This window comes from Acanthisitta chloris, unplaced genomic scaffold (genome assembly GCF_000695815.1).
Source record: "Acanthisitta chloris isolate BGI_N310 unplaced genomic scaffold, ASM69581v1 scaffold39340, whole genome shotgun sequence".
Taxonomy (NCBI): domain Eukaryota; kingdom Metazoa; phylum Chordata; class Aves; order Passeriformes; family Acanthisittidae; genus Acanthisitta; species Acanthisitta chloris.
Genome location: NW_008652903.1, coordinates 1 through 14,312, shown reverse-complemented (window position 1 = coordinate 14,312; position 14,312 = coordinate 1). Strand labels below are relative to the sequence as shown.

Sequence of the window (14,312 nt, the reverse complement as noted above, 5' to 3'; positions counted from 1 at the left end):
CCTCGTGTCGGGGTAAACCCCGACGCAGAAATTTCCAGCTGAACATACTAATGCGAGTTCAGCTATAAACTTGAATTCCTCCCATTTCCACCCCATAGCACATCCTCTCGCTGCTCCCATGCTGCCAGCAGCACCAGCTAAAAGCAGACTGCACCGTACCGTGAGCCTTGGCCCACTGCAGGTTCCGTGCCAGGGACTCTGCCGAGGACGCGGTTTGCCGAACGGGGTCGGTCAGTGCCCGTTTCTCCGACAGGCTGCTGCGGATCTCCAGGGCTTGCCTGCCTTTGGTCAGGGGACACCTGCCCATATCTGAAAAGAAGACGCACGTAGGTGCCTTCAAAATCAATGCTGCTGCAATTCCAGCTGAATCCAGCAGCTCTGCAGAGAAGGATCTCAGGGACCCGGTGGCCACCAAGCTGACCACGAGCCAGCACTGCACTCTTGTGGCAAAGGCAGCCAGCAGGAGCTGCCTGCAGGCCACAGCCTTTTCCACAGAGGCTATTTACGTGGAACACTTGTAATGGCAACGCTGCTCTGGCACGTTTTCAAGTGTCTTCACTGCACCAGTATCTGGGAATACTGACAACAGTGCTTGTCTCGCTGCTGACAACTCAACCTTTCTCTCCACTCTTGAGCAGAAGACAGACCGGGCAAAGCTCTGCGACCCGCAGCTGCCCCAGGCCACTGAGCCCACAGCAGACCTGGGCTGATGAGGTCCATCACCTCCTGGGAGCAGTCCCACATGGACAGCTCTTGGCTAATGGCCTGTCTGTTCCTCTGCACTTGGAGCAGACGTTTGCACAGAGGTAGTTTTCCCCCATACATTTCCCCAGGACATTTTCCCTTGGCAGTTTTCACTTTAGCAGTTCTCCCATCAACTACAAAACATAATTCCTGGGCGAGGCATTACAGCAGTGGATTGTCCTCTATAGTGCACTCACACCCTTCCACAGAGAGCGAACCATTATCATCACCATGGTACTCTGAGGCAGGTAGGACTCTGTTAATTACTTAAATGAACATGCAAATGACTGGACTGCCGCATGCAGTTGGCAGCACAGCACAGAAGAGCATTTTTTGCAGATGGACAAATCAAAGCTCCATTCAGAAAGATACTCAGAATAAAGAAGGTTCTCTAAAAAGGAAAGTACAAAACTGATCACTATTAAGGACGCTCAGATCCCTTTCTAACATCATGAACTTTGTTAATTCGCTGCCCAGCAGCACCTGCTGCTTGATAAGAGCTGCTATTTGAACAAAACGCAACAGGTAAGAGCTTTAAGTAGTGTAACACATTCCCCCTGAGAGGAAGGACATGGAAGCAAAGTTGTTTTCAGTAATGCAGGCTGAGGGAGACTGTTAGTGTAGGAAGCCAGCGTTCACCTTCTGCAACCTCATCAAGCAGCACAGTGATCTTCTTGTCCTCTAACAAACGGTCCTTCAGGAACTTCAGGAAGATTCCGTTGGCCAGTCCCGACTGCTGAATTTCAAAAGCTTCTGCTCCTTGGCACCTGGGAGATCACCAGCATCAGACAAGGCAAACACACTGACACATCTGCATGATCAAGAGAGACCCTACAATCTGACACCCGGGTTGCGTCCAAGGCCAACCTGCTCCTTGCGTTCTCTTGCAAGCAGCTCGTGCAAGGTTGCACTTACAGTCCTGTCACAGACCAGAGCTGTTTATCAAACCGCTTACACGAGGAGCTTAAATTTATCGTAAAAGACGATATTAAAGCTCTCAGTGGTCACTTCTGTGGCACAGAAGAGCAAAAGGTTCCTTACGTTGCATATCCAAAAACAATGTTGGCTGTAACCTTCAGAGCATCTAAGATAAGAATTGTGTCATCGTATTCATTTCTGTAAGAAATGGAAAAACAAGAAAGTAAAATAACAACTTGAGAACTAATAATGGTAACAAATTCAAAACACAAAAAAAGCAGAGGTCAGAACCAGCAATTTGTTTCACTCCTGCAATTCTGGAATGGATCCTGCCTGCTAAGAGACAAAACTCAGCACCATCAGCTCTCTTCCTGAGGACAATGGAGAGACACAGGCATCATGTGGCACTCAGATAAGGACATGCTATAGTAACCAACAGAGTCTGGCTGCGAGCTCTGCAAAACCCATTTCTGATAGCTGCCCACTTTAGGGTATGCCAAAACCTGTACCATCTTCTCCTAATGTCCTCCCCCACACATGGTGTCTGCACAGTTAGCATGAGGCTTTCGTAGATGGGTTTTCTATTTGGACAGCAGATTGTGGAGCTGAATCGGGTCACTGGCATTTCATTAGCAGTGAAGTTTAGAGGCTCCACAGACTCTAAAGCACCAGGAATTTTCTGTTATGAAACATTCCTCAGAGACCAATTGCCAGAAGTGCTGACTGAAGAGCTGATTTCAAGCGCAAGTTTAATTGGGCAGAGTAGTTTCTCGATATGGGAAGAACACAGTACTTTGTTTAGAAAAATCCCATCAGTCAGTTGGGTTTTAAGCTTTAAACAAAGATACAACATCCCCAGCACAAAAGCAAACCCCACAGCTCTGAAGAGTTCTAAAATAAGCACTTCACTTGAGCCCTTCTGCCAAACGAACACGCCTTTGATCACACAGCGTCTCCTTACTCCCTGTGATGAAGACGGATAATGGTGCAAGGGGAAAGGGTCATGTTTCTTCTTTAAGATGCCCAATTTCACTTTTATCTAATCAGACTGACAGTTTGTAACTTTAAAGAAAACCGAAAAATAAAAGAAGAAAGAAATGCCACTGCAATCAAGAGGCAGGTATGGGGACACAGAAAGTCTAACCACCAGCGTCACATCTCATCCAAGGCCACAGACAGAATAAGCCTGTGGACGAATCCTAGTGATGTTAAACGCACTCAGGTGCAGGCTGTGAATCCTCAGAACCACGAGCTTTGGGGTACAGTGAGTTCTCAGCCTAGACCGAAGAATTCTCCTGTGCACGAGGTGCAGCTCTCTCAAGATCCCTCGCAGTTCTCTCAGAGTGCCTGTTTGGTTTCATTTGTTCATTTTAAGAACAGACTCAGTTTTAACCTGTCGCTGTAGTGAATAAACTGAACTTCGATCCCCAACGTCAGTCATTATACCCTATCACGAAGCAAAAGCATCCCCCAAGCAGCCAAGCAGGAGAGGGTACCTTTTCCGACACATATCCAGCAGGAACACGTTGAGCCCTGTCTCCTTCTCCTGCATGAGCCGCAGGATGCTCTGCACGCACAGGCAGTTGGCCGCGCGGTAGGGGCTCGGAGCGTCGATGGGCACCATGAAGCTGTTGCCGTAGTTCTCGTAGCCATGGCCAGCATAGTACAACAGACCTGAGGGCAAACACATGTGGCTGAGCACATCCAAACACTTCCAAGGTCTGAGCCTGGCCAAACCTCCATGCACACGTGTATCTGCGGGACAAGAAGGTCGTTGGAGCCGCCCCAAGCTGGTTTGTAATAGCAACACGCTTCTGTTAACACAGGAAGGGAGGGGAGGGACATCAACTCCACGATGCACGGACACAACATTAGAAAACCACAGTCACGCATGCAATAGGATCAACCAGATATCTGCATCAAACACTCTCACAATGCCTTAGGTAGTTAGGACCTCTAACAGAAATGATCTGTTATGTGTAACTCACAGAAAGGAACAAGGAAATATGCCAACTGTAAAACATCTTTTCCACATGTGCAATTACAAACCTCTGAGCAGCAGTAAGTCTGCAGATTTTATAGGCAGAAAGAAAAGTGCTGAAGAGTTTGGTAGGACTCCAGAGCACATTCCCATTGCCAGACTACCAATGGCTCGTGTTCACTGCAGCTACGTCTCCTACAGAGTCACAACTCTTCTGGGTCTACTAAACAAGCAAATCCTTTGCACACTTACCCAGCCAGAAAAGATTATCCTGCTATCATCTCCCTCACGTGTCAGTACACAGCAGCCTCAGTCAGTGGCAAGTTACATGCTTAAGGGCACACGGTGTAAAGTGGCTGATTCAAAACCTAAACAAATCAAGGTGCTAGTGGGCTGTTCCGAGATTCCAGTGGTCACCTGAGACTGGGTAGTTTCAAGAGAGGTAAAAACATTGTGAATTGCAACTGCATGAGCTTGTGTCAGGTCCTAAGGTAAAAGGAAACTCTTAATGTGATTTCCAGAGTTTGCACCTGGACCTCAATCAAGGCAATATTTGAGATTATATCTATCTGAGTGTATGTTCCGTACGGAATCGGACTGACAGACTACAGTTCTTTTCCATCCCTGGCAGATGACTGTGGTATGCTATGCCTGTGTGATGAATACCTGCAGCAGTTCATGTGTTGAGCTCAAGATCAGAAATAAATCTGTGCGTTCCCAGGGTGAGCGGAGTAAACATGTTTGGAGAGTCTCAACAGAGACGTTGACACAACAATTTTAAGTTGGCTCAGGTTCCTGAGAGACGTCAGCATTTAAGTACTATCTGCCTCTCTGTCTCTCTCTCTCTCACCCCCTGCCCCACCACTCCCTCTCTTTGAAAAGGAAAGCAGCCTGAGTATTTTTAGCCTCTAAAACAGACAGGTCTGTGCTTTTACCCTTTGTGGAATACAAAATTCATTGCAGCCTACATTTAGAACAGCACAGAGTAGGACATCAGAGGAGACAATCATCATCACTTTGTTTACTGCTCCTGCCCTTAAGGACCAGTCTCTGAAATGCCAGTTTCCTGGCACTAAGCCAGAATTACACAACCTCTTAGGCATCAGGAGTATATGTAACAGCAGTAGACACTATGCCCACTAGAAATGCAATAAATCATTACCTATTTGTGCACTGACAGCATCTCTTACAGGCTCTAAGCCGTTAACAGCCACTATGCAGAAAGAACAAAGTGACCATTTCAATTGAAGCAGTTACACCCAAATACCACTGAAAAACTGCTCTGCTTACCTTTCCTATCCACTGGCTGGCGAAGTACAAGTGCAGAAGTATGCTGAATAAGAGCTTTCATATGGTGCTGCTGAGAAACTCGTTAAAGCCTTCCAGCACTTTGTTTTCTAAATGCATGCCAACAATTACAGAACAAAACCGAGAAGGTGCAAGAATCCCAAAGCTCACCCAAATATACAAGCACATCTATTTCGCAGGGGTGAAAAAAGCAAACTGCTCTCACAAAGCCTAAATGCTCCTGGCCAGGCTGAGGCTTCATGTCAGGCAGGTTTTGGCTCAGACTTACATGCCCAAATGTCAGAGCGGCCAGTTCTGCACAGACAGCATCGGGTAACACACCGGTACAAAAAGTCATGCTAAGGAATAATCTGACCTCGTGTTCCAAAAAAAGGATCCAATAATGTTTTCTCCGTTGTGCTTTACTGCAGGAACTCTGCAATTTAAATAGGGGAACTGGCCCAATGTTTTTTCCTCTGCTCTAAATAATTTCTGCTGTTGTTTGTACACTCTTAGCTTTCAGCAAAATGACAGAAACACTGGCAGTGAGCTGAAAACTCAAAGCCCACGGAAGAACTTTTCTTACACTCCAAACCAGGTCATTCTCGGCCTTGCCCATGCAAGACATCAAGGTGTTTGCTCTGTGCATCAGTTCCACCATGCCCTGCCCCAGTTCTGCCTCATGCTTTGTCCCTCGAAACCACATCCAGGCAAACAGACACATCAGCATTATCAAACAAAAGTGTGCACTGTGGTTTTGGGAGACACCATAACATGTTAGCCACAGTCGAGAGAGATGCTCCTGAGTGCTTTTAACTTTTCCCATGCTACATACATGCTATTGACCATGAAGTTTGTTTGGCCATCACATGTCGTGAGCTGGCAGAGGCAAATACCAGATCCTGGTGTACTTGATACATACAAAACTGCCCTACTTCAGAAGGGATATTGGGTGTTCTTACCATATACTCCTTTGTCCAGGAGAAGTAAAAATTCATCCACCGCGTTTCGCATCTCAGGCTCGGTAAGATCCAGCAAAGAAACAACTTTGAAGTCCAGCTGCCTCAGCAAACTGGTCAGCTCGTAGACATCTACCATGGGAGCCTTGAGCTGGGGGTGGTTCCAGTAGCTCATGTTGCCTATTAACAGAGCCACCTTGTCTGTGGCTGCCACGACACAGGAAGGAAAAGACACATCACGGTTATATATTCCGTGGGTTCAATGCCTTTACATTTAACATCTTCCAAAGGACAAAAGTTCAACCAGTCTCACTCCAGGCACAGTATTTTATGTGATTTTAAAGTCATCCCACATGAACAATACAGCTCAACTCTCTTCTCATCCCCCCCCAAAACATATCGGCACGAGTGGCGAGCACTTAGGCTCCTCCTCACACTGATGAACCCCAGAGTGGTGACATTCTGACAGAGGCCAGCAGCCTTCCCGCCGGGTTTAGCATCGACAGGACAACATGCCTGACCACAGACAAGTCCACTGTGCAAATTTAAGAACGGGATTAAAACCCCCCAGCAATTATTCTTCATAGGACACGTGCTCTCCATCCCTTTGTGTGCTCCAGGTCAGCTGCAAAGCACCCACAGGATGGGCACAGGGAGAGCTGAGCTGGCAGGCACAGCATTCCCCTAGCACACAGCCTACCAATCCTTTCTGTCACATCATCCCATTACCACTGTCTCCGACCGTCCAACTGTTCAAAGTCATGGAGTAAGACACTGGCCAAGGTCTGGCCAGAGGCATCTGGATCAGTCAACTGCAACAGATGAGACGTTGCAGACTCTCCTCAGAGTCACTAAAAATGCTGGTGCCCTCAGCACAGGTTACTCCTGAAGGGGCAGGCAGTCATTGCAAAGAACTACGAAAATGCACACAGGTCTCCCTCTTCCTGCAGCTCTGTGCCTGCACCACAGTGCTTGCACTGGCAGGGTCAGGAGCAGCAAAATCTGTTTCCTGGATGTGCAATACACCTGGTCACTACAGCTGCAAAACTACTTACCCACAGGCCCGGGACTTGACTGTCCTGGTGGGTCTGCTTGAAACAGAAGAAGAGAGCAGAGTGTCAGTGACTACAGTCAGAGCTGCAGTGGCAGAAAATGAACATTCCCCACAGCCACAGCACAGGCACTGCTTTGTCCAACACCTCACTACTTTAACACAAAAAAAGTGCTCTCCTTGGTTTTGGTGAGGGTTCGGGGTGTTTTGTGAACGTTGTTGTTTACCTGACTTCCTTTACCCTCTTCCAGCAAACACAGACTAACAGGATATGAACAGCCAGTTCCACAAATTAAGACCTAACAGATGCTTACAGTGTAATTCTAAATCTCATAAACTGCACTTTGGGATTTGCAGTGACATTTGAACAGTTCATCCTCTCCAAAGGAAATGCAGGCATGCAAGGTGGGGGATGCTTTGCAGGGATGACCATCTGCACGTGAAAATTCTTTTATGGTGTACTTCACAGAGGGATGGCAGAGCCAATGCTGTGCCAAGAGGAACAGACAATCAGTATGCCCAAGTGGCACACCTGGGCAACACCACACATCGTGTCAGGACCACTTCAGGGATCGAAACTGAGCCTTGGGAAGGAAACATGTATTTGATGTCTAACCCAGGAAACTATATGATCTGTGTGATTTGAGATTCTGGGAACACTGTATCGGGGTAATCCCTTATGGAGCAACACTCTGGATCTACACTTGTGTTATACACTTCTAACAGGCTTTAAATCACACTGGCTGACTCCAGCTGAGAGTCCAAAGAAAGCACAGGAAAGAAAGCAAAGATAATTCCCTCTGTATCTGTGTAAGGACACATGTGGTCTAGAAGATCAGCTTTGAGTCATTTTACAAAGATAACAGCATCCCTATGAGTCACTGTACGCTCCAAGTTAATCTTTTGGAACCAGAAAGCTGTGCGGCTCACAACATGATACCTGCCCCTATCCCAGTGTTAAATACATCCAAACACTCTAAGGTATATACTGTAAGCCAGCTAGGCTTCAGTGACTTGTGACACCAAACGGAGATGCAAAATTAAAGTCTGTCAAAACTCATCACTTACCTGATTCTTGAAGATCACTTAGATCTTCTGTGAAGAAACACACCGATAAAACCAAGTTTAAACAAGAAGCAAAATTTTTATTAGTAAAATTTTAAGCGTCATGCCATTATTAATCAAAGCTGAACAAAGACAACAAACTACCTTTCTAAAGTACTTCTGGCTTTGCATTTCAGCAAACCTAACCTTCAGTGTTCATTCCACACAAAGCAGCAACATATTAAGCTGTGCTAGGCACGGCATTACAGTCTAGCAGACCTCAGGACAAAGGGGTGAACACTCACTGTGCCTCAATCCCACAGGCATGCAAGCAGCTTGAAGGAGTAAGGAACAAGGTATCACAATCACACATTTGAAGAATAGAGGTTCGATGGCCTGCTGAATCCTGAGCAAGAAATCTTACTTGGGAAAGCCATGTGTTCTCAGAAAGACTTGGGACACAATTGTCAAGCATCCTAAACGACCATGGAGGTCACCTATCTATTCTGAGAACACTGGAAGCTAGGGAGGACAAGTAAGGTCTGGAAGCAGTGGTGCCTCAGAGCAGGCCTGCTGTAAGCAGCCTCAGGGCAAGATCCTCTGTGGTGTGAACGTCAGAGGCCTTGAGGCGCTCAGGAACTGAGGGATGGTACCAACATTAAGGGTTGCAGTGCATTTCTTCCTCCCCGGGGAAGCTACGCAAAAAAATCATCCTAACGGGGCTGCTGGAAACTCCTCTTGTGGACAGAGCTAACACTGGAACTGGCTCGACCCAGCTCTCTAAGGTCACCCAGGTTCCTAAACACCTGCAGATTTTCTTGCTAGGATGTTGCCTCCTAAGCCCAGCCGAAGAAGTCTCCAGACCTTTGCATTCATTTGAATACTACAGGAGAAGAAAGCAGCCTGGTTTTTCTCCTCTGTTCTCTAGGTCATGGTATCAGGCAAAGAGGAGAGAAGCACATGCAGAAGAAACGTTGCATCATGCATCAATGTTTTAAAACAGACTGAAGCTCTTAACCCACGCATGCTTTTCAGCAACACGCTCAGCAACTCCTCGTCCCCAGCACCGACTATTAAAAATGGACGCATGCTTTTCAGCAACACGCTCAGCAATTCCTCGTCCCCGGCACCGACTGTTAAAAATGGATTCACAACTAAGGGTTTACTTTACCTTCTGTGCACTCCACTGCCATAGCTTTCCTTCCTGGTGGTTTAAGGAGGGGAAAAAATGGGAAGACAAGTGTTCTCAGTTATAAGACTTCGCACACAAGGTGGGAGACAAAGGTCCCCGTCAAGATGCTCTGCAGTCTGGCTCGTTTTACAGCAGTGTGAATCTGCAGTGACCACAGCACTGTACAGTCATTAGTACTGAAACTCAGCAGTACTAAACTAGGGTATTTCTTAGGTTAGGAAAAAACTTTTCTTATGAATTACACAACAGCATTCCCAGATAGACCTGGAAGCTGTACAAACAGATCTGCTCCTCTTCAGTTCACTGCAAACACAGGCACACGTGTTCCGTCCATTCATTCTGCCCGCAGTGATCAATCTCGCCTGCCCTGACTGCCGAGGGACTCAGTGTAATGCAGTTCACGTCACCAGCAAGGGCTAAACTGGTTTTCAGTGGTCAGAAAACCATAAATCAGCCTGCAGTCTGCTGACAAGCCACGTACATGCTGGCAGTGCCAAAAAGTGGGAGCACTTCTGTGCTGGCTACTGTGAAAACCCCAAAGCCCTAAAATTCCATTTGCTGGAAGTAAGCACGGGTGTTTTAATAAATGGAGAAACTGAAAATACAGAAGCAATGTGCTTGGCTTAATATTGAAATCTTAAAAAATAACTGTTAATGATGGGAAGAAATGCCTCAACTAGCTGACCTGTATCAAACAGAAAAACTCCTCACCTATAACGACCTGTATTTTCTTGCTGTCTTCAACCTCCCGGTCGTTGGACACGTGGCACCAGTATGTCCCTTGATGTTCCACATCCACGTAAGACACCTGTGCAAACATCATCACAGTCATCCCCCAGACCCCAAAACAATACCTGTACCAGGTATTTAAGCCTTGCATTTAAGTCCACATGCCAGAAAGAGCAAAATCTAAAAGAACTTGGAGCAATCCCTTCCATCAGAGGTTATCAAGGCTGTGGGGAAGTTATTTTCTTCAAGGAAGCTTCCTGTGCTAAGTGCAAGGTGGTCACACATTAGCCCCCAAGGTGGCCCGTGGCAGTTACTTACTGTGTAGACATTTTTGCTCCCATTTGCCAGGGGAAGTCCATTTCTGAACCACTGGTAGTGAGGAATTGGGTTTCCAACAGCTCCGCATTCCAGTACCAAAGCATCCCCCACCGTGAGGTTTTGTGGCTGAGGCTGAATACAAATGCACAGCTTGTTCTCAGGCAAACCAATGAAGCTTGCTTAAAACAAAAGGGAAGAAAAAAAGAAAAGAAAGGGTGAGACAATCGAAGCACAGCCACAGGGACCCAAGTTCCTGTGGGCAGCGGGAAGAAGACTTTCAGAAGACAAGGCTTTGCCACCCACCATGAGGTGTTCCCTGGAGCTCACAGACCTCAAGCCGTGCCCAGCGACTGAACACAAAAGAAGATTCACTGTTCACTCGACAGATGTAAAATCCAGAATCCTTTACACTCACTGGATTCAAAACCAGTTCCGGAGAATTACCATGGGGAACCTGAATCACAGGTGAACCAACAATACTGACATTTAGATTGGTTCAATGTACACCAGGGTCCAACATTACAGTATCTATGTCCATGTCCGTAACACCGGCCTCAACTCCTTCACTTGAAACTTAGTGGTAGGCTGAGAGACAGCTAAACTTAGAGCTTCCTTTCTGTCTCACCCCAAAACTGGCCCCCAGGGATGAGTGGTCTGAATATAAGGAATCACTGTACTGGTTTAGCACATTCATAGGGTCACTATCCAGCACTGCTTAGACTTCTGGGTTTAGGAGCATACATAGCAATCTTCTCTCATTGCAAATACTAGTCTTAAAAAGGAAAGAGTCTCATCCAAAGTCATGACCTGTTACTTTCACTATTACGAGACCTGCATTCGCTACCAGCTATTACCTCTTCTTCCTGCTTGAACCACTGGTAGTGCACAAATGGGTGTCCTGTTGCCCAACAGCACAGTTTGACCACCTGGCCGGAGAGCACTGCCTGGGAGTCTGGCTGCACAACCACCTTTAGACCTTTAAACAGAATTTACATACAGGAAAGTTAGGCAGAAATACAAGTCCACGATGTATATTTGCATTTAAATTGTCCTTTGAGCAGAGAAAATTCCTGTCATCGAATATACCTGAAAATAATTGGTTTGTACTGTGTATGCACACAGTTCCTCTTAGTTCTGTGACTTTATGCCACGCAAAATTGTCTTCCACCACAAAAAATCCACACTCAAATTGATCAGCACTCTACGCATTTCATTGAAGGTTTAATGTAGATCATTCAGACATTTTAATTTTAGGGTCAGTCTCGCTATAGTAAGTAATACTTCCCACGGTATCACAGAACCCTCCTGGGAAAGATATTCCCAGCGTTAAGGGTTTGCCTACTCCCAACAATTTCTTTGAGCCATTCATCTTCAGGTTAAGATTAGGCACAGCCTCAGGGGTGGATCGAAGCAGGAAGAGTTTAAGGACAACACATTGCATTTTCCTGCTATTCCTCACGCACCCTTGCGAGCTGAATCCTTGGTTCCAGGTTACTTCTCCTACTCCTGCAGAACACGGGGCCGGGACTTCCTTCTGACAACAGGCAAGGTTTTAACGGCCAGGAAACAGCAGGAGAGAAACTCTGACACTGGTCTGATCCGATCCAATTATTTTCTTAACCTAGACCACTCCAGATCTCGTTACAGCATGAGCCCAGGAACAGATCTACTGCCGTAACCAAGGTCATTAGAAGAAGGCAGCGGGGGGGAAGTCAACTGCAGAACACACTTTAAAAATCATTCAAGTATTACTTGCTATGAATGGTACAACTAGAGCAGAACCCACGTGGGCAACAGCCTGACACAGAGAGCAGACGGCACTTGGAAGTCATATAACCCTGCCTAGCAGGGAAGTGGGCTCTGTTAACTGCCTCTGCACACAAGCTACAGAACATGAAAATCCCCTGCCTTCCTTTCTCTAAAATCCCTTCCCTCTACACCCTAGCACTAGATCACGACCTCAGCTCCTCATTTAACACTTCCTGCACTGTTTTCCACAGTCAAGGCGAGTGTGGTAAGAACAGTTTTCGAGCATCACAATCCTCTAACATTAACAAGCCGGAATGGCATTGTTTCAGTCTAAAGGGCAGAAGAAGACTTGCTCTTTCCAAAGACTTCCACTTTAATTGCAAAACACCTCTCCTGATTTGCATCACCAACAGCTCTTAAGAAAGTAGGTCAGAAAAGCCAAATTCACTGGAAGATCAGTGTTTTGCACTCCTCAGAAGCATCACAAACCAGTTCTGAGAAATCTGATTCATAACTTCTTCAGCTTCACTTGTTTTCCTGCAGTTCATTCAGCACTACACAGCTACTTCCTGTGAGCATCACAGAATTTAATGGCTCGAAAAAGAAAACCTCCTACCTCCATCTTTGGAATGGCTGCAAAGACACACAAATACTTGGAAAATGCTAGACCTAAGTTTTGCCTCTGGGGATGGCAAAGTGACATTTGTGGTTACCAGACTCGAAAAGACACCGTGCAAGTTCAGTGCTCAAAACCTGACCTATAACCTGACTCTTAGGTCCTCAGCTCACACACTGGAGACACTTTGACTCTGCAGCAGCAGCCTTAACTCCATGGAATGGCTGCAATATACTTGAAAAATTCCACCAAGCTGAATGTGTTAGTAGAAAATAGTCTGGTTCTATCTAAGGTTAGTTTATCTGTTCCATTAGCAAATCGGACCAAATCTAGTAGGTGCCAGAACTGGCACTAACTGGACCCTTCCCCTGCAGCTGGGGTAAGTGGGAAACGCCGCGAATGACACCTGTAGCCCCACAGCTGGCTGGCACCACTGCCTGACACAACCAGCTCAGTTCCATGGGCATCTCCCAGAGGCACAGTGTGGCACCAAACCCCAGGCAGCAGAGGGAATGACAGCACCTGTCATATCCATGCAGCCAAGTCCTCAACAGTACTGCATGACGTCTGCTTATTTACTGGCTCACTTTTAATCTCAGAATCAGGTGAGCCCATTACCCTGGTAGTCATATGGATACCAAGCACCAGAATTCAAGCACTAAAGATGTTTTCACCTGCTGTAGAAAGCAAACAATTGAGCGTTTGTGGGGCAAAACCCAGAGCTGCGATGGAAGCACGGCCCAAAACTGACCTGGATGGCTGAGACACCGGAGAGCCTCTGTGTGCTCCAGGGCCTGCAAGGACTCTGCAAGCTCCACCACGGTGCAGCCACGATCTCCCAGCAGCTTCAGGAGGCTCCAGCTGGGACTGCCTTCTGGCTCCAGCACTTGGAGGGAGCACTGCTCCAAATCCAGAGGGCTGTGGAATAATGGAGAAAGACATAGCACAAAGCTTCTTCACGCTTCTTCCTCAGGAAGGACCTGGGCTAACAGTCACTTGTAGACAAAAAAAACCAACAACCACTTTCAAAAATAGAGATGGAAAATTCCCAGGCCTTTTGACCATTTCCTTCAAGTTTCAGGAGTTCGGAGGTTATACAGTGATGCCTCCACAGGCAGAAACTGGCAGTAGTGCATTGCATACTAGAAAATAAGAGATCTGTGTACCTCACAATTCTGACCAAATGTGTTAAGAGACCTGCCAATTTCCACTTTTTAAAGTCTCAGCAGAAAAACTAGCACAGCGCCTTTCATTTCCACGGCCCTCATCCAGAGGCGATAAGGAGCGCGTCAGACTCTAGCTTCAAAGCGCAGGAAGACCTCGGTTTTAGAACAGTTTGTTCCAACAAGTGGCTGCAGCGGCTCGACCCATCACGCTGCTGCTGCTGCTGCTGCTGCAGCACAGTCCCTTCACCGCTCCCGAGCTTCGCCTCCAGCGATAAACCCACAGCTCTGAACTGGTGTCGTCTGCACGCACTTTGAATCACGGCAGAGCCAGCCGGCACAGAAAATAAGGAAACAAAGACAGGAAGGGAAAGGGACGGCAAGCCGACACATTCCCACTCGAAGGATTCCTCAGCGGGCCTTTCTTTCAGTGCCAGCGCCACGCAGACCTGGCGGCGAGGCATTCCGGCCTGCCGAGGGGACCTGCACGGGGTGTTTTTGTGGCCAGCACAGACACACAGGCCGCGGCTCCCCGCGCTCCCCCGAGCCGAACCGCGCCGC

General features: G+C 47.1%; 1 protein-coding gene across 1 annotated transcript in view; it reads right to left on the bottom strand.

Annotated features, from left to right (window-relative positions):
• MALT1 (mucosa associated lymphoid tissue lymphoma translocation gene 1) overlaps window positions 1-14,215 on the bottom strand; it is a gene marked incomplete at its 3' end in the record, with an annotated part of 15,712 nt that extends 1,497 nt beyond the window's left edge. Inside the window, exons 1-11 of the mRNA XM_009078746.1 lie at window positions 14,151-14,215; window positions 13,340-13,506; window positions 11,078-11,199; window positions 10,527-10,677; window positions 10,224-10,402; window positions 9,888-9,984; window positions 5,893-6,096; window positions 3,159-3,336; window positions 1,786-1,860; window positions 1,384-1,511; window positions 160-309 (exon numbers count right to left, since the gene is read on the bottom strand). Of these exons, the coding sequence (XP_009076994.1) occupies window positions 160-309; window positions 1,384-1,511; window positions 1,786-1,860; window positions 3,159-3,336; window positions 5,893-6,096; window positions 9,888-9,984; window positions 10,224-10,402; window positions 10,527-10,677; window positions 11,078-11,199; window positions 13,340-13,506; window positions 14,151-14,215 (1,516 nt within the window). The remainder of the gene's footprint in view (window positions 1-159; window positions 310-1,383; window positions 1,512-1,785; window positions 1,861-3,158; window positions 3,337-5,892; window positions 6,097-9,887; window positions 9,985-10,223; window positions 10,403-10,526; window positions 10,678-11,077; window positions 11,200-13,339; window positions 13,507-14,150) is intronic.
• Between the last annotated feature and the right edge of the window lie 97 nt (window positions 14,216-14,312).